Source organism: Aedes albopictus, chromosome 2 (genome assembly GCF_035046485.1).
Source record: "Aedes albopictus strain Foshan chromosome 2, AalbF5, whole genome shotgun sequence".
Classification (NCBI taxonomy): domain Eukaryota; kingdom Metazoa; phylum Arthropoda; class Insecta; order Diptera; family Culicidae; genus Aedes; species Aedes albopictus.
In genome coordinates, this window is record NC_085137.1 from 285,539,924 (window position 1) to 285,560,510 (window position 20,587).

At 40.5% G+C, this 20,587-nt stretch overlaps 1 protein-coding gene across 6 annotated transcripts in view; it reads right to left on the reverse strand.

Moving 5' to 3' along the window:
• The window catches only part of LOC109408897 (potassium voltage-gated channel subfamily H member 8), a 160,966-nt gene that overhangs the window by 10,758 nt on the left and 129,621 nt on the right, over positions 1–20,587 (reverse strand). For all 6 annotated transcript variants that reach the window (XM_062851994.1, XM_029872948.2, XM_029872949.2 and 3 more), the window contains 6 exons: positions 19,248–19,366; positions 18,970–19,050; positions 18,802–18,897; positions 11,091–11,244; positions 10,906–11,021; positions 10,535–10,848 (listed from right to left, as the gene is read on the reverse strand). In XM_062851994.1, coding sequence (XP_062707978.1) covers positions 10,535–10,848; positions 10,906–11,021; positions 11,091–11,244; positions 18,802–18,897; positions 18,970–19,050; positions 19,248–19,366 — 880 coding nt within the window. The remainder of the gene's footprint in view (positions 1–10,534; positions 10,849–10,905; positions 11,022–11,090; positions 11,245–18,801; positions 18,898–18,969; positions 19,051–19,247; positions 19,367–20,587) is intronic.

The window sequence follows — 20,587 nt, forward strand, 5'->3', positions numbered from 1 at the left end:
GCTGTGAATCCGATTATGGAACTTCGTATCATTTGATATGTAACTGTCCAGTTTTCGCGCAACTGCGTTTCCGAGTATTCGGTAAACACTTATTAAGTGAAACTGACTTCAGAAACCTGAATCTTCAGGATATTCTGTTGTTCTTAACCCGCTGTGGTAAAGAGCTATAGGCTCTCTTTCGCTTTATGCGTTATTACAGTGCCCTTTTCAGGGCGCTGTTTGAACCCATTGTGGTACGCCTGTGCGTTAGTACCCTCTTCCAGGGTATTTTTCCTATTTCCCTACCTGTCCCCATCCCCATCCAAATCCGTTTTCCTTCCTTTTCCCTCAGGTAGATGATGAAATAGGCTGTTATTTTGGCGATGGCACAAATGTCCCAAATGGAGGATAACGTGCCTCTGGAGCCGGCCTTCTGATACCTGATAATAGGTACTACACACACAAGGTACTACAGTTGACTCTACATCTTGATGTTCTACAGGTTGATATCACTTTATCCTGACATCTTCCTTTCTTTATGCGATCTCGATGGTTTTTGTTCTAGATTTTCTCTACATTTGTCGATAAACTGTTTTTTTTTTACAAATTACTGTACCTGGTTTCCAAGGTGCAAACTGAAGTGTGGAAGGAAAGGTGAAGTCATATCTGTTTGATAAAGGTTTTCTAGTTACAGAGAATTAAGAATTGGTTCATCATTTCGATCTCGAAATGCTTTAACAAATTACAGTGCATTCTGTGCATCTCGATATTTAAAGAAACCATCGATATAGGGGATGACCTTCAAGATGCGGAGAATCAACTGATATTTGTTCAAATATTTATTTGATTGGCTTTAGGTGATCTTTCTGGACGAAAAAAAGTTCAGGTAGAATCGACCGAATGACTTTTTTGTACTGGAGAGATTTACAAAAAGAACCACGTTACTTCTCAAGGAATTTCTCGGGGGTGGCTTAATGGTATGGAGAGGGTTCCGTTGAAAGCACATTCGGATTAAGGAATGGTCGGCTTCTTATCCTGGGCAGAACCCAATTGAGAATATGTAGGGCTGATTTTAAAAGCATTGTATGAATAAAATAAGCCGTACGGAGTCATTCCAGATCTAAATTGTGACGTTTTTTGAACGTAGAATAAAATCCAAGCATCTACTCATAAAAAGTCGTTTAAAAGTACCCTGGATAGGCTTTTTGAGCTTATTGAGAACAAAGTAAGTAGGCTGTTCGAGTCCGTATGAAGTTGATCATCAATATGTAAGGAGAAGCTTTCAGCCCTTACCCGCTGTTACCTGGCAGGGCGGCCTAAAGCAGGGTACCTCCACTTAAAATTCAGATTTCGGATGAAATTAAATAATAAAATATAAATAAATAAATTTTGCAATAAAAACTCTATTATGTACGCCTGACCTGTTTTGCCCCGTTCTCCCCAAGGCACTGGTCGACGTCACTCGTTGGGGCCCTTCGACGATCAGCTGCAGTGGTGGTGGTGAACGAACTCGTTGCTCCACACGGCCTGTGCGAAGCTTCCTTCTTCTTCTTCTTTCTTCTTCTAAACCCTTTGAATGGGCACTTTCGGGTCGCCGAAGCAACCGTCCTTGGCGTTTAGCTAGGGGGAAGAGCGTACTCCTTTATCGGATCCCCCCGACATTGGCGATAAGACGCCGGGCAAATTCACTCGCCGTGAATTGCCCTGGTAGCAACCGCAATTGACTACCACAGGTGGTGAGCCCCTTTACACCTACCTGTCTTCGTCCTCCTTGACGTTTAGCTACACGGGCGAGACTGGCTCTACTGGCTGAGCCCGTGTAGCGAGGACGGTGGGTGTGTACGACACTTGACGGTACCGCCGGGAAGCGAAATCTCCTTGATAATTAGCTTCCCGAATGGCGGCGGTCCAACACCCTTTTCACTGCACTTTTACAGCACTATCACAACGTTCCCGAACCACGGGCCGGCACTTTACCGTCGGAATTCACTTCCCGGATACTTCCGTCGGTGCTGGGGACAACCATCCAGCAATAAGCGGCGCGAAAACGGCACTTTCCCGGTTAAATCCGCGGAGTGGAAAATGATCTCGACCGTTGCGTTGCGTGGTTCGTAACTTTTTTTTTCTTCTCGACCAAAACAAAATACCACACACCGCACTCGATTGTTTCTGCTGCTGCTGCTTCTGCCGATGTGTGCAATGAGGGGGTCAAATGACTCACCGATACATTAAGTGCGAGTTTATGTCCCTACATTCTAACTAACTTAATCCAACTAAAAATTTATAAAAATAAAACAAACAAATTAAAATGTTGCAAAACACAGTGGTGTTCACAAATTTAGAACAAAATTGTAACCACGGGTTACAAATATTAACTTCTTTTCTCGATCAGCCTAGATAGCTGTGTAGTGTCGGTAGCGATTGTCTCAATTGGCTAAGAATAACACTACGGACCGCCTGTTCCGGTGGTAAGAATCCACCAACAGGTGACCCCTAATTCATGGTGTGATGCGGCTTTATGCTTACCGTGCCTAGGAATAAATGGCTAGGGGGGTCTAATAAAAACCTAACCGCTAACGGAGCCTGTGGAGTACCAGGGCGCCCTCCACAGTATGTAGCCCTTACTGCGCTAACTGGAGCAATGGTGCAGTGGACCTTGTGTTTCTCCGAGACAATCAGCTGCCCTTCTTTAGTCTCACTTGAGGCTAAATAAGGGCGGGATTATGAAGATGTTGTTAATTAGTTTAAATTTTCACCTATATGGTTTCGCATTATGCGATTTACACAGTGTATTCTGTGTATCCTCGCCTTTGGCGTTTTCCAATCGATACCGATTTGGTTTTATTGTTGCTGTTCTTTGTTGTGCTGTTGTTGCGAAGAGTTTAATCTTACCTAGTTTGGGTAGTGGCTACGGTTAAGATAGCTCAGATCAATCTTCAGCATAAAAGAACAGCAACGATCAATCTTTGCAGACTTATGCAAAATGGTACAGCCCAAGTGGCCTTGGTACAAGAACCTTACTTTCGTAAGGGAAATTTCTATCTAGGAAACCTTGTGAACCCGGTGTTTGCCACTTTCAGTAAACATGAAATGGCAAACTCGCGTGTCATGCCTCGAGCCTGTGTGCTTGTCAACAACGCAATAGTTGCTACACTCATCTCTGAACTAACCACCAGAGATGTATGTGCTATCACAATTGATGTATCTGTTGGAAACCTCAACAGGAAATACGTCTATTGTTCTGTGTATTTACCGCATGATGAACCATCCCCTACGGATGCTTTCAAACAAGTCATCGCATACTGCACTTCAAAAGGCCTTCCGCTAATTGTTGGCAGTGATGCTAATGCTCACCATATCATCTGGGGCAGCTCAGACATTAACTTGAGAGGCTCCAGTTTGATGGAGTACTTAAGTAGTACAGATCTTGCATTATTTAACATAGGCAACCGCCCAACCTTCATGGTATCTGCTAGAGAGGAAGTGTTAGATATAACGCTTTGCTCTAGCAGAATTAGTCACGAGCTGACCAATTGGCATGTGTCAGATGAAGAATCTTTATCTGACCATCGCTACATCTTTTTTGAACATTTAAATGTTACTTCGCAAACATTGCGTTTCAGGAATCCTCGGTCAACAAACTGGGATCTTTATACTGATTTGGTTGCAGCCAAATTTCATGGATATTCACCATCCATTGACACTCCAAGTGATTTAGATGATGCCGTTGATACTACAACGACCTTTATCATGGAAGCTTTTGAAGAAGCATGCCCTCTACGGTCTGTGAAGATCACAAGAGGAACCCCTTGGTGGAACTCTGATCTGGCGAAACTCAGGAAACAATGTAGAAAGAGTTGGAACAAACGACGTTCGGCTGGTTCGGAGGCTTTCAGGTCGCATGGCCTACAGGAAAGCTCTCCGGTCTGCTGAACGATCCGGCTGGAAAAACCTTTGTACAAATGTTTCCAGCTTGAGTGAAGTCAGTCGGATAAACAAAATCCTTGCGAAATCTAAGGATTTCCGGGTGAACGTACTTCGTTTGCCAAATGGCGATCTGACTTCCTCTGATGAGGAAGTTCTGGAATGCTTATTCAGCACACACTTCCCTGGATGTGTAGATATTACATCTTCGGATGATCCTGATGTTTTTTCTTGTAGTTATGATTCTTTAGCTTCGGCTCGGAGTATTGTAACTATAGAATCGATTGAGTGGGCTCTTAATAGCTTTGCTCCTTTCAAATCTCCTGGGGCAGATGGGATTTATCCTATTTTGCTTCAGAAGGGATTTGATTATTTCAAATATGTTTTGAAAAAACTACTTGTTTGCAGTTTTGCTACAGGGTATATTCCCAAATCCTGGAGGGATATTACTGTAAAGTTTATTCCGAAAGTGGGTCGTGCGTCGTATGAAGAAGCAAAGAGTTTCAGACCCATCAGTTTGACCTCTTTTCTTCTGAAATGCTTAGAACGCATTGTGGATCATCACATCCGTGATGTTCATCTGGTCAACGTGCCTCTTCATGTGAACCAACATGCCTACCAATCTGGTAATTCCACTGTGACTCTTTTACACAAGGTTGTTGACGATATCGAGAAAGCATTCGCTCAAAAGCAATCTTGTTTGGATGTTTTCTTAGATATCGAGGGTGCCTTTGACAACGTGCCTTTCGATGCCATATTGGATGCCGCACGGAGTCATGGTATATCTCCAATGACTTCCAATTGGATTCACCAAATGCTCAAAAAGCGATATCTCTTCTCGACATTGCGTCTAGCAGGGATTAGGAAATTGAGTGTTTGTGGATGCCCCCAAGGGGGTGTTACTTGGCGGGTCGGAAGGACCACGCCTAGCGAGCGAGACTCTTAGGGTCGACACGTTTCGCTGGTCAAGAACCCAAGTAAAACACTATTTTGATTTTTAACTATTTCTTTAATTTTTTCAAACTTACTGTGTGTGTGGAGTGTCGGTGTGTTGTGTTGAACTTTGCGGCCGGCCGGAAGTGGAGCACTGGGGGGGGTTTCCTACGGGTGTCCTGGGCGTTTGGAGGACCGACGGGCTTGAACGGGATGCGGCACAACCTTCGCGCTTGATATTGCCACCGGGGTGGTATGGTGGACGATGACCAACGGGCTCAGCGGGGAATGCCGAGGGCTGCGGGTGATTACGGATCGTTCTGGGCGTCGGAGGGTCCTCAATGCCGGACGGGACTTCAGGCTGTCCAGGTAGGCCACTAGCCGAACGGAAAACGCTGTTCGGGCCTCCTAGGTGGCGGACGGGATGCCTTACCGGTGATCACGGGCCTCGATTGGCCACTAACCGGCTGAATAGGCCTATGGTAATGGGTCCTAAAGAAAGTGGGGTTAGACACAGAGCTACTGGGCGTCTCACCAACTGCTGAATCAATTTTTGGTCTGAAGAACCATACCTGATTCTATAATTCACGATTCACGAACTAACTTTCGTTTCTAACTTTAACTGCTGATTATTTTAATCAACGGATCAACGGTTAAATTGACTTTGGTGGTTTGGATTTCTGCGATAACGCACTAGTTGCCTCGAGAGGTCAGAATCGAAAGACTTTGCTCTTGACTATCTTCGACCCAGTAGCCTGTCCCCTTTGCCTTTTCCCAATTTCTCTTTTTCTTTCTCTTTCTGACGTGGATGTGTCATGGCGTCCACTTCTCCCCTTTTTGGCTCATTTTGTGTATGTGTTGTCTTAGATCTGTTCAGTGTTGGGTGCATGTGTGTTAACAAATTTTGTTCTGATTTTTATTAATTATCTCTAACAATTTACTAACTTATAACAAATAACAAAATAACAATTTTATCTAAATTCTACTAACAAATACTAAACAATTAACAAATTTATTCTCAAAAACAACGCAATAAACAAAGTTAGCGTTTCTCAACGGTAACAGGGGAGTCTTATCACCGCTTTTGTGGAATCTCGTAGCAGATACGCTATTGAGGCAACTCAATAATAGCGGTTTTCCTTCTTATGGTTTTGCCGACGACTACCTAACATTGTTAGTTGGTATGTGCATCAGCACCCTTTTCGACCTGATGCAAAACGCCCTTCAGGTAGTTGAGGGTTGGTGTCGCCAATATGGCCTTTCGGTAAATCCGAGTAAAACATCTATTGTTCTTTTCACGGAAAGGCGAAACCGTAATGGCGTTCGACCTTTGCGTCTCTTTGATTCCGAAATCGATGTGACTGAACAGGTAAAGTACGTTGGAGTCATTCTTGATTCCAAGCTTTCCTGGACACCTCACATTGAGTTCAGAATCAAGAAAGCTTGTATGGCCTTCGGGCAATGCCGGCGTACTTTTGGTACAACTTGGGGTCTAAAACCCAAGTATATCAAATGGATCTTCACAACTGTGGTTCGGCCAATATTGGCTTATGGATGTCTTGTGTGGTGGCAAAAGGGTGAAGTGAGAACGGTCCAATCAAAATTGGGCCATCTCCAAAGGATGTGCTTAATGGCGATGTCTGGAGCGTTCTCTTCAACTCCTACGGCAGCGCTCGAAGTTCTCTTTGACGTTGCCCCACTACACATTCATCTCAAACAAGAAGCCCTTTCTTGCACTTACCGGTTACGGGTACTCGGTCTACTAGAGGAAACTCCTGTGAACCGCACATCAACACACACCTCGTTGTTTCCACTTTTGGTGAATTGGGACAAAATTGTCCTTGCTCCAAGTGATCTTACAATTGCTTGTAATTTTCCATATAGGACATTTTCCACGAAATTCCCTTCCCGGGAAGAGTGGACATCTGGTTATCTGGAGAGAAGTACTTCAGACGGCATCGTATGTTACACTGAAGGCTCCCTTCTCGAAGGTCGAGCAGGTGCTGGTGTTTATTCTCGTGAGCTAAGGCTGTATCAGTCTTATTCACTTGGTAGACACTGCACCGTTTTTCAGGCCGAAATCTTTGCTCTTATGTGTGGAGTGCAATCATCACTTCAGCAGCACGTAATGGGCAAAGTAATATACTTCTGTTCAGATAGCCAGGCTGCTATTAAAGCACTTGCTTCGGCCAACTCCAGGTCAAAGATAGTTATCGCTTATCGAACTCAAATCGAGGAGCAAACGCTGTTCACCTTGTATGGGTACCTGGCCATTCTTCCATCGCTGGAAATGAATTGGCTGATGAGTTAGCTCGCACTGGAGCATCACATGACTTCATTGGCCCTGAGCCAGCTATTCCGGTATCCAAGTGTTGGGTAAAGCTTCAGATTGACACCTGGGCTGCCACTCAGCACAAACAATACTGGAATAGTTTGGAGTCATGTCGTCAAACCAAATTGTATAGTGCTGAGCCATCTCTACGGGTGGCGAAGTATCTAACTAATCTGTCTAAGCAGAATTGCAGCATGCTGGTCAAAGCATTGACTGGCCACTGCCGACTCAGCTATCACATGGCGAATATTCAGCAAGCTGATTCATTTGCCTGTGATAGCTGTGAATCCGATTATGGAACTTCGTATCATTTGATATGTAACTGTCCAGTTTTCGCGCAACTGCGTTTCCGAGTATTCGGTAAACACTTATTAAGTGAAACTGACTTCAGAAACCTGAATCTTCAGGATATTCTGTTGTTCTTAACCCGCTGTGGTAAAGAGCTATAGGCTCTCTTTCGCTTTATGCGTTATTACAGTGCCCTTTTCAGGGCGCTGTTTGAACCCATTGTGGTACGCCTGTGCGTTAGTACCCTCTTCCAGGGTATTTTTCCTATTTCCCTACCTGTCCCCATCCCCATCCAAATCCGTTTTCCTTCCTTTTCCCTCAGGTAGATGATGAAATAGGCTGTTATTTTGGCGATGGCACAAATGTCCCAAATGGAGGATAACGTGCCTCTGGAGCCGGCCTTCTGATACCTGATAATAGGTACTACACACACAAGGTACTACAGTTGACTCTACATCTTGATGTTCTACAGGTTGATATCACTTTATCCTGACATCTTCCTTTCTTTATGCGATCTCGATGGTTTTTGTTCTAGATTTTCTCTACATTTGTCGATAAACTGTTTTTTTTTTTACAAATTACTGTACCTGGTTTCCAAGGTGCAAACTGAAGTGTGGAAGGAAAGGTGAAGTCATATCTGTTTGATAAAGGTTTTCTAGTTACAGAGAATTAAGAATTGGTTCATCATTTCGATCTCGAAATGCTTTAACAAATTACAGTGCATTCTGTGCATCTCGATATTTAAAGAAACCATCGATATAGGGGATGACCTTCAAGATGCGGAGAATCAACTGATATTTGTTCAAATATTTATTTGATTGGCTTTAGGTGATCTTTCTGGACGAAAAAAAGTTCAGGTAGAATCGACCGAATGACTTTTTTGTACTGGAGAGATTTACAAAAAGAACCACGTTACTTCTCAAGGAATTTCTCGGGGGTGGCTTAATGGTATGGAGAGGGTTCCGTTGAAAGCACATTCGGATTAAGGAATGGTCGGCTTCTTATCCTGGGCAGAACCCAATTGAGAATATGTAGGGCTGATTTTAAAAGCATTGTATGAATAAAATAAGCCGTACGGAGTCATTCCAGATCTAAATTGTGACGTTTTTTGAACGTAGAATAAAATCCAAGCATCTACTCATAAAAAGTCGTTTAAAAGTACCCTGGATAGGCTTTTTGAGCTTATTGAGAACAAAAGAGAGACTACTCATTATTGATATGTTGAATATTTTATGTAACTTTAATTAACTGGAATGAATTCTCGCTTGGATCTATTGTTATGAAACAAGGGAGTTTCTATTATATTATAAATCAGATTCAGAGAACACATGTAATATCGATATTATTATTTTTCTCATGTCTACTCTTAATAACGAATTAAACAAGAAAACAACATGGATCGAATTCATTCTACATATCCGAATATTCAATAATATTGTTTGGATCTTTAGTTATGAAACATAGTGTATATATACAACTCATGTACATATATTCACATGTTCATAGCCATCGCTAGAAAAGAAACGGGTTGAAAAAGCCTTTTCCCTTCCTTCCAAACTTTCACAGTACAGTGTAAATCTATCATATAACGCCTACGGAATCATCCATTAAGTATGTCACGGTTGTAGAGAAGAGGAAGGGCTTGTGAAAGTGTGACAAGCATACATTGCAAGTATAGGAAAACCCCGTACGAAGGCGGGAGGGAGGGTTGAAAATTCCCGATTTTGGCGTGACGAACTTAATGGATGCTCCCTAAGAGTTATGCACTCATGCGAACTGTACCCAGTGCGTAGAATTTTCGAGCAGACGCGCTGAAGTTCACTGGGTGGCAATTTTCATTCACTTGCCTGCATATTCATAGTCAGCTACTCGATACTCGTTTGTCAACAGAATGAAAGTCAATGAATATTTGTAAACAAGTTACAAAGTGTTAAATTGCTGATAAATATTAACGTTTCGATTACATTTGATGGTGTTTTACACAGATCTTGTCCCATTTGCTTGTCGTGGAGTGTTTTTGGTGGGAATCGTAGCCATAAACTTAGGTGATTTTGAAGATTTTTCTCGATTGGCTTCATATTCAATGATTACGAAATGACTGACTTTGTGAAGAGGAAGAGCGAAAATGAAAATGTTTGTTTTGAATATTGAGTGCAGAATAATCAAATTCGTGCTGTTTTCAGTCAATGATTTTGAACATTTTGCACCCTGACTGGACCACACAGCTTCGGAATAATAAAACACAAAATTCTATCACCTTACGCCTGGCATCCACGCACCAATGTGTAAACCCTCTGCAATCATCACTTCCTTCCCCTTCCCCACATTGACCTGCCACGTCAAGTTAATTAAAAAATTCAAGTTAATTGATGTTTCAATCGTGAATTTTTTTATGTTTTCGTGGAAAAAATTGATTAATTTATGGAAAATTCAAATTCTGGTAGAAATAATGTAGTTATTAACTACAAATCTTGAATTGTTCGTGGAAACTCCGACATTTTGTATTGCTTGAAAATCAATTATTTATGGGAAATTTTGATATATATATGCACTTTTCGATTTGTTTATGAAACTTTTGTAGTTTATTATTGCTCCAACCCCTGCTTCTTTATTGGCAATTTCTTATTTTGTTATGGCAAATGATTACTTTTTTATGAGTCGTTTATATTTTAGCCATAATAAATATAAAAAAAATGTCATTCAAATAAAAATCGGAATTCCGTTTCGTTTTGATCTCAAATTTTACATAATAACCTTGATATTGAAAAAACATCAACAAATTCTTTTAAAGAGGGTCTTGGCCACATAAGTTTTTGATAGAAAAACACAAAGTGCTATTGAATTCAAGAATGTGTTTTCCTTTTTGTAACAATATATTTTCGGGGAAATTACGTATCGAATCTCCAACTCAGTAAACTTAACCCAAGACATAATTTGGTTTTCATGAGGGATGCTACCCAGATCACGTCGACATGTAAATTGCATGTCTGCTGTACAAGTAACAGGGAAAAGATCCTAACAGGGAAACCTTCTGACAAAAACGAACACCGAAAGGGAACATAATTAACAGTTGATTACCTGTGTATCAGCTTCGCATGTCTTGGACTGGCGGTAGTATTGTGTGCAGGTGATTTGGTAAGGGATGTGTGCAAAGGAGACGTCGTACTGGAATCCACATCTGACTGGTTTTCATCATCCTCGCTAATGGACGGTAGTGCAAGGCACGGTCCGTTATTCTCCGTTTCCTCCTCTGCCTCGTAACCCTCACGCAAATTGTACGTGAGGTCATGCTGTATATCGTTGGCAAACTCCTGCTGATACTCCGGGTAAAGACGCAGTACATCGACCAACCCACTCAAATGAATGCTTTTCAAATCACAATAGGTAAGAGCCTGTACGAAGAGATGAATATCTTGTAAAACTTTCTTGCCAATTAGTTTGCAACTTACTTTCACGTCGCCACTACTTTTCACTAAAGCGTCTTGAGAGCCTGGATTGCCGGAACTCCCCTGGCTTCCGTGTGTTAAATGTATGCTTATATCACAACCGACTAAATCACCTTTTCCTGCTCGCAAAATAGAAATTCAAATTAGTTGCTCACTTGAATAAATCACAGTCAAATTCTAGATCTCACCGAGAATGGCAACGACCATATTGTTCTGCATAACTTCCATGGAACCATTGCATATGTAATAGATATAACTCAACGCATCACCCTTATGGATAAGGTACTCACCAGGAGCACAAAAGTTCGCTTTGATATGTAAAGATAAAAGTTTGAGACAGCCCTGTAAAGAAACGCACAATAGAAAGAGCTATGTCAAGCAATCAACTTGTTTTGTAGGTTCAACTTCGGTGAGGGACAAACTTGAGACAAGATATAACTGAGTTAAATTGGGCATTCGCATTGCATTGGTAAGAACTAAACCGAAATTGTCGGTGCGATTTCTGGTCGTACATTTGGAGTCTGAAATAGTCGGTAATAAAACATGCATAGATATTTTCATAAAACAGTGATGTGATCTAATTTGGCATGCTGTAGTTTTATTCTTCCATAAGCGACTAAACTGAAACTCCCACAGGTGCATTTTCATTCGTATCATATTAGAAATTGTAATTTAGTTTTCAAGTTACATTCTATATGCGTAAATTTTGCTTAAAATAAAGAATCTATTTAGAAGTTTTAACGCAAATACAGGGGGTGGCCAAAATTTTTGGGATAGGCCACTTTTTTTCTCACAAAAAAGTTTAATATGCTGTAACTTTCATAGAGTACATCAAAAATTCTCAAATTTTGACTGTATGTCAACCTATTATATGTGCAACATTGGTACAAATTTGAGCTCGATTTGATAATCTTTCACGAAGTTAGAACCATTCTTGTAAAACACTACTTTTTAGATAACTAATTTTTGAACTGTCATATCTCGGAGACCACTGAACCGAATTGAAAGAAATTTTTAACGTTTATTAACAATATATTAATGCTTGAAAATTCTTCAAAACATATGTACTTTTCGAAAAAAAAGTTATGATGGAATGAAACTTTTTGGATCTTTCTCAAAAAATGTATTTTTTTCACATCTATGTGATTAAATTTTATTTTTGATATTCAAAAATTGTGTACTTCTGTTCTTGAGATATCTATGATAAGATATAGTAGAGCCCATTTAGATTAATCGAAGAACCCATTTAGTATTTTTGTGCGGTATTGTAAATTTGACTCAATTTTCTCTACATGGGTAAAAATGTCAAATCATCATAACTTTTTCCATCGTTCAAAAAGTACCTATGTTTTGAAGAATTTCCAAGCATTAATATTTTGTTGATAATTGCTCAAAATTTTATTCAATTCGGTTCACTGGTCTCCGAGATATGACAGTTCAAAAATAAGTTGTTTATAAAAAGTATTTTGAGAACGGTTCTAGCTTCACGAAAGATTAACCGATCAAGCTCAAATTTGTACCAATGATGCATAGGGTATCGCGCTACTTGGGCGGTGGTTTTCTTCGTCTGTTCGTTGTTTTCCACTGTAACTCAGTCAATTTTGAACCGATTGACTTGAAATTTTGTACACGGGTAGATACTATACCTATCTCACCGCATTCCAAGAATTGTGTCAATTGGTTCAAGATTGACTGAGTTATAGTGGAAAACAGACGAATATAGAAGCCACCGCCCAAGTAGCGCGATTCCCTATATAATACAGGGGGTGGCCAAAATGTTTGGGATAGGCAACTTTTTTTTTCTCCCATAAAAAAATTCAACATGCTGTAACTTTTCATAGAGTGCATCAAAAAATCTCAAATTTTGACTGTTTATCAACCTGTTATATGTGCATCATTGGTACAAATTTGAGCTCGATTGAATAATTTTTCGCGAAGTTAGAACCGTTCGGGTAAAACACTATTTTTAGACAACTTATTTTTGAGCTGTCATATCTCGGAAACCAATGATCTGAATTGAATGAATTTTTTAACGTTTATCAAAAATATATTGATACTTAATACAACGTTATAAAATGTAATATTTTCTCACGGTGCATTAAGTTATACCGGGTTGAAATTTTTACCCATATAGAGGAAAATAAGTCAAATTTACAATACCACACAAAAATTACTAAAAGTGTTATTCCTTTAATCTAAAAAGGCTCTAATATATCTGATTAAAGATAACTTGAGAACAGAAGTGGAAAATCTTTGGACATCAACACTAAAATTTATTTATATTTAGGGATTGTTGATTTTGTTCGGTGATTGCAACACACTAAAACACGATTTATAACGTTTCGGCCTACTGACTTTCAGCCATCATCAGATCTAAAATATATTTTCAAATAGTTACAATCTTAAAATTCATCTTACAATTTTCTTCACCCACTTGTATAAATCGATGTTCTTGCCACCATTGTGGCTTTACTACTAAACCCCCCTTTTCACACATCTATCCATCTTCGTGTTGGTTCGGTTGCGTCATTCGGTTCGGTCTGCTCGTATGTGTTGAGAGTGTTCGTATTTTACCCACTAGACCGTTGTACGCTGAGTCGATCCCTCCACATTCACGCTGCATGTTAACAATTTTGTCGTCACCGAGTAGCATAATGTGGAAGGCCTCCGCAATGGTTCTGCTTGCCTGGTTGTCGATCCTTTCCAGAATTTCCGTGTTTGCGAAATCGAAGTTGGTGTTGGGTTAGACCTGTTTTTGACTCCTTTTTTCTTATGTTGTTCTGGTGTTCGTTGATCCTCGTTTTCAGCATTCGTCCGGTTTGTCCTACATACACCTTCCCGTCTTCGGTGCCGCATGGTACGGCATACACAACGTTCTTAGTTTTCAATTTTGGAATTGGGTCTTTCAACCGACTGAATACAGTGTTTTTGATTTTGTCACGTGGTTTATGTGCTAGTGTAATGTTGTGTTTGTTGAGAATTTTTGAAAGTTTCTCACTGAGGCATGGTATGTAGGGTGTAGACACGAACTTCATTTCCTTTCTTCCGGTTTCCTCCCACTGTATGGTGTTGTAGTGTTGATGGGTCCTGTTTTTCAACAATTTGGTGATAAACCATTTTGGGTAATGGTTTTTCAGTAGAATTTGTTTGACTGTTGTTATTGTTTTTGGTCTTTCGGAGGCATCTGTTAGCTTGATCGCACGGTCTATGAGTGCGATCGCCGTGTTTTTCTTGTGTTGGAAGGGGCTTTCCGAATGAAAATCCAAATATCTTCCATTCGTTTGTTTGGGTGTCCATATTTTTGTGATCTTACCATTTGTCCTTTGTAGAGTCATATCCAGGAACTTGAGTTTATCGTTATCCTCTCGTTCAACTGTGAATTTCAACTTGTCGTGAAACTCATTGAAGACATCTACAATCATGTTTATGTGAGCCTCCTTCGCAACACAGAAACAGTCATCCACGTAGCGGCGGTACACTTTCAACGATATTTGCTTTTCCTCCAACGTTCTCATGCTTTCCTGTTCCAGTCGTTCCATGACAAGGTTCGCGACGACGGGCGATAGAGGGGAACCCATCGGTACCCCAAAGGTTTGCTTGTAGAAGGTTCCTTTGAAGGCGAAGAACGTGGATCCCAACACTAGCTTGACGGCGGCAGTGAAGCTGTTTTTGTCTATCGGTGTGTGGTCTTCGAGCTCGTTCCAACGTCGGTTTATACACTCTAAAGCGTATTCTACCGGTACGTTCGTGTACAGCGATGTGACGTCAAGCGAAAACATCACCTCATCTTCGTCGGTCTGTACTCCTGTTACCTCTGTTGCAAAGGTGAAGCTGTTGACTACGTGGTTTTCCGTTTTTCCGACGATTTTCCCAAGGATGTTGGAGAGGAACTGCGCTAACCTGTACGTCGTGGACCCGATGGTCGATACTACCGGACGTAATGGTCTTCCCTGTTTGTGGGTTTTCGGAAGTCCATATATCCGCGGTGGATTGTAATCCGAAGTGTTCAGTTTCCGGTGGGTTTTGGCGTCGATATACTTACTATCTTTCCACCCGTCCAGGATTGATTTGATTTTCCGGGACACTCTCGCCGTTGGGTCGTAGTTGATTTTCTGATACGTGGTAGCATCTTGAAGCATTTCCTCCATCTTTGTTTCATACTCCTCCGCCGACAAGATCACAGTCTTGTTACCCTTGTCTGCTTTGGTTATTAGAATGGTCGGGTTCTCCTTGAGGAACTTTCTGCTTCTTCCTACATCCTTGGCGATCCATTCTTGTTGGTGGTGGCGAGGCTGGTTGTTGTAGTTGATGAAATTGGACATCGCTGTTGTCACCTCGGCTCGAATCTTGTCAACATTCTAATTAGGTTTTATTGCTTTCTCAATTTCTGCAACCGTCTCGATGTAAGGAAATTTCTCACGATTTGGGACGTTGTAGTTCGGGCCCAGCATCAACGTTCGTTCTAGGTAGTCCGGCAATGGCGTGTTGGTAGTGTTCTCCACCCAAGTCGCTTCGTGGCTCAACTCGGCGATTCTCTTCTTTTTCAGCATCTCCATTTTCTTCATTTCTTTCTCCTTCGTGGTCATATATACTCTCGCAGTTCTGCTTTCCACCATTTTCGTTGTCCTTTCGAAGTCCTCTCTTTCTAACACTCGCTCCAACTTGTTCCTCAAGTCGGCTTTCGTCTTCTTTGTCCATGTCGATGTTCTCTTGCCATCCGCTACCATTATACTCAACACTCGGATTTTTTGTCTGAACAGCACCTTTTCTAATTGCCGGTGTGACTTCTCGTTCCTTAAGTTGACATGTACCTTGTAGTTTAAGCATATCGGTAGTACCTTGCACTTTCTACAATTCAGCAAGAACTTTATCTGGTTGCTCGTTCTCGCTAGTACCATGGCCGTTTTCTGGTACTGTCGCAGCAGTTCTCTCACATGGCTGCCATACTTCTCTGCAATTTCTCGTTCTAAATGCATCTTCCCTTCCTTTATCAAACGATTTTCATTCGGAAAGCCCCTTCCAACACAAGAAAAACACGGCGATCGCACTCATAGACCGTGCGATCAAGCTAACAGATGCCTCCGAAAGACCAAAAACAATAACAACAGTCAAACAAATTCTACTGAAAAACCATTACCCAAAATGGTTTATCACCAAATTGTTGAAAAACAGGACCCATCAACACTACAACACCATACAGTGGGAGGAAACCGGAAGAAAGGAAATGAAGTTCGTGTCTACACCCTACATACCATGCCTCAGTGAGAAACTTTCAAAAATTCTCAACAAACACAACATTACACTAGCACATAAACCACGTGACAAAATCAAAAACACTGTATTCAGTCAGTTGAAAGACCCAATTCCAAAATTGAAAACTAAGAACGTTGTGTATGCCGTACCATGCGGCACCGAAGACGGGAAGGTGTATGTAGGACAAACCGGACGAATGCTGAAAACGAGGATCAACGAACACCAGAACAACATAAGAAAAAAGGAGTCAAAAACAGGTCTAACCCAACACCAACTTCGATTTCGCAAACACGGAAATTCTGGAAAGGATCGACAACCAGGCAAGCAGAACCATTGCGGAGGCCTTCCACATTATGCTACTCGGTGACGACAAAATTGTTAACATGCAGCGTGAATGTGGAGGGATCGACTCAGCGTACAACGGTCTAGTGGGTAAAATACGAACACTCTCAACACATACGAGCAGACCGAACCGAATGACGCAACCGAACCAACACGAAGATGGATAGATGTGTGAAAAGGGGGGTTTAGTAGTAAAGCCACAATGGTGGCAAGAACATCGATTTATACAAGTGGGTGAAGAAAATTGTAAGATGAATTTTAAGATTGTAACTATTTGAAAATATATTTTAGATCTGATGATGGCTGAAAGTCAGTAGGCCGAAACGTTATAAATCGTGTTTTAGTGTGTTGCAATCACCGAACAAAATCAACAATCCCTAAATATACAACTCAACGGTGACCAAAGCCCTTAAGAACTAAAATTTATTGACATTGACGTAAAAAAAATACATTTTTTCGAGAAAAATCCAAAATGTGTCAATCCTAGATCACTTTTTTCTACGTTCAAAATATATCTATGTTTTAATTGTTTGTGAAGCATTTGTATATTGTTAGTGTACGTTCAAAATTTCATTCAATTCGGTTCTCTGGTTTCCGAGACATGACAGCTCAAAAATGAGATGTCTAAAAAATAGTGTTCTACCTGAACGATTCTAACTTTGCGAAAGACTAATTAATCGAGCTCAAATTTGTACCAATGATGCACATATAACAGGTTGACAAACAGTCAAAATTTGAGATTTTTTGATGCGCTCTATGAAAAGTTTTAGCATGTTGAACTTTTTTGTGAAAGAAAAGAAGTTGCCTATCACAAACATTTTGGCCATCCCCTGTAGGTTGATAAACAGTCAAAATTTGAGAATTTTTGATGCACTGTTACGGCATGTTGATTTTTTTTTTTTGTGAGAGAAAAAAAAAGTTGCCTATCCCAAACATTTTGGCCACCCCCTGTACATCTCTGATTTTTCGATATGTTACTCCAAATTTCCTGAATTTTTTGATAAAAGTATAAAACCAGAGTACCACTTTGGTCCCAAGACCTTGAAAACGAAAAAAAAACTAATATAATTGCATTTTTTTTTTTTTGCGCACAAACACAATTTGCCCCCCTTAGCGTATTTTTTCTCTGAAAACTAGATTTTTAAAGCTTTGAAACAAATAATAAGAAGTATAAAATCGGTCCACTGGTTCAAAACTCAGGATTTTTTTTGAAAATGTTTAGTTTTTAGAAAATATTGATTTTTGGACCTATTGGAATGACTGCATGACTGTTGGGTGATGTTCCAGGGATGAAGCTAGGAGGGGCATCTCAAGGGGCATTTGATAGTTTGTAACATAATTGAAAGAAAATCAATTGGGAAAGTGTCACTTTTACAATCTGTTTTAGGAGAATAATAATATGTAGAATAATAGAGTGTATTAAGTTGTTAATCGTGTAGTATCACCACTGAGCATAGTCGACTTAAGCGTCACTGTAGTTTGATCACACTTTAAAATTTTAACAAGAAATAACACGAAGTTCAAATTCTTTTCCACGTTAAATGGTTAAAGGTTAGATCTTGTGGTTCATTGGATAAAACTGGTATGCACCTGTGTAACCTATTAGCTTGTGTATGTAGATATCATCAATAGCGGTTACATCTACTATGCAAGCATGGACAGGGAAAAAACCTAATATCAATCACTGGACGAAACATAAATTGACGATTTAATAGTATGTTAAATAACAGGTGTTGACAGTATTATAATTGGGTGATACACTTTTATTAATATTAACCCATTCTCCTTCTGGTAATGTCCATGACAAAATGAACTTATTGCTATATCAAGTATTTATGATTTTGTTTTTGTTTCTACTGCAATAAAGTATGACATAAGCATTTTCATTAAGAATGAGAATTTTCCAAAACTGTTGCATAATGCGGCTCAATTTGTCTCTTTGGGGTACTTGCTGGTTACACCACCGTCATCCGAAGGCTTTGGATTTGATCGCATTTCCAAACGTGGAATCAAACAAAAATAGTCTGATTTCCGTGTTAGTGTTCAGTAAGAAGATAACAAGCAGCTTTTTTTGCATAGTTTGTCGAAATTTAAACCAAAAACTTTTTTCTCTGTACATTTATTTCGAGCAAATAGAAAACCAGGTGTATTCTGAATAATTTGCACTTAAAATTGCATATGACAAATATCTGTTCAAACATGTCAAACATGTTAACCTCGTTTTAATGCCGGCCACAACCATTTTCCCTACACAGTTGTTCATATTTCAATCAAGCAAAATGCCATTGAAATGCACATGCATACCTGCGACGCCGACTCAAAGATGGGCAGCTGCAAAATCTCCCTGTGAAGATGCATCGAGATGTCGCCTCTCAACTCCTCGGGAAATTCCTTCAGGATCTGCAGGATCAAGAAAATATCACCTCCGTTATTATAGGTCATATTTGTTTAACGTGACCATCCTCGACCCACCTCATACACATCGATCCCATGGTTCAGCGACCACATCGTCTGAAAGTAGTCCTGCATTCGCTGCTTCAGCTCTTTCGGCATCTGCAGATGTGCAACGTGCGCCCAGGATGCATTTTCCCGGGAGACGAAGGAAAATAGCATAAAGAGAAAAACAAACAGAATTCATAATATTTGTCGCCGCCATTCCGCTAGAGAAAGCACCAACCAGCCAAGTTCGGATTGGTGGTGGTGGTGGAGCATCGCGGTTGTGAAAATGATCCGAAGGAAAATTCGCTCACCTGGTGCAGGGCGATGAAATCTTTCAAATCACGCCACTTGCTCTGGTATAGGGACCGTCGTGAATACATCCGTTGTATAATAGCTGTCACGTTTCCGAACACAACTGCATGCATCAGAGCTGGAATGAGAAAGGGTAAAAACACAAACCAATCAGTTTCCCGAACGGGCAAAGACAATAAATGGGAGACCTATTTGGGAAGACGACAGACATTTTTTTTAATATGTCAGATCTACCGGACTTTTTTTTAATTTTTAACGCAGGGACCCTGAAAATGAACGATTCAAGGCGAATTTTTACCCCATTTCCATCAGAAATTGTATCGTCCCAATGAAATAAATTGTCTATACCTCATGCATCCACGAGTCAATCCATGTCAAAATCTGCCAGCTAAGAGTTATGTGTTTAGATGATAGATGATTAGGCACAGTTGTCTTTCTGGCTTCAGTTAATGCTCATCGTCCGGAAGTTATATCTAACATAGCAGCCCCATGGTGGATAGGAGACCTTTCATTTTCATTTTCATTTTCATTTTGCAGCATTTGGTGGGGCAATGAGAGCGCAAGTCAGTCCAAAGCCGATGATAAGGAGGGGTAATGGCTGAATAGTCTTTGCTGACCACATAAACGCCATGGGATAGGAAAAGGGTATTTTGGTGTGGGATTAGGGTGTTGGTGTAGACTTGACGATATCAATGCTATTCAGATGCAAAATATTTTTAAGGCTCAATAGTGAATCGCATACCTTCCAAAACCAAAAAAACAATAATTCACAAAATACCAAGCAAGTCATAGAAAGAAAAAGTGCCCGATTGTTTATTTTGCCAATTATAACAAACGGAAACTTCTACCCTCTCCGACTCGCCAGTCAACCCGGAAAAAATGTCCCTTCAGTTCTGGAAAATATATTATCCCCAATTAAGCCTTTAATCGAATTGTCCGCGTGGTCTTGTAGTACCCCTGCTAGGTAAGAATCAGTCATTGCCATACATATTAAATGCTAGACATGACCCCATGGATAGCATTTGCATATGTAAAAGCTTTGCTGATGTGACTTTCCTATTAGGCAATTCTCTCATCTCATGTTTGTCTTCGAAACCTTATCAAGCTTAGAAAATTGAAGTTGATAAACAATACATTACAAGGTTCGAATTCCCATAGAATGAAATCATTCATTCGCACTACAACACTATAGGAGATAATACCACATTGGCTGATTACAGTACAAATGTGAAAAATCTCCCTTTTCCCCCTATCCGCAACCCGGGGACGCGCCCTGTTGGATTTCGAAAGCCTCAGAGAATATTACAAACTTTCAATGGCATTCCCATAAACTAACCCA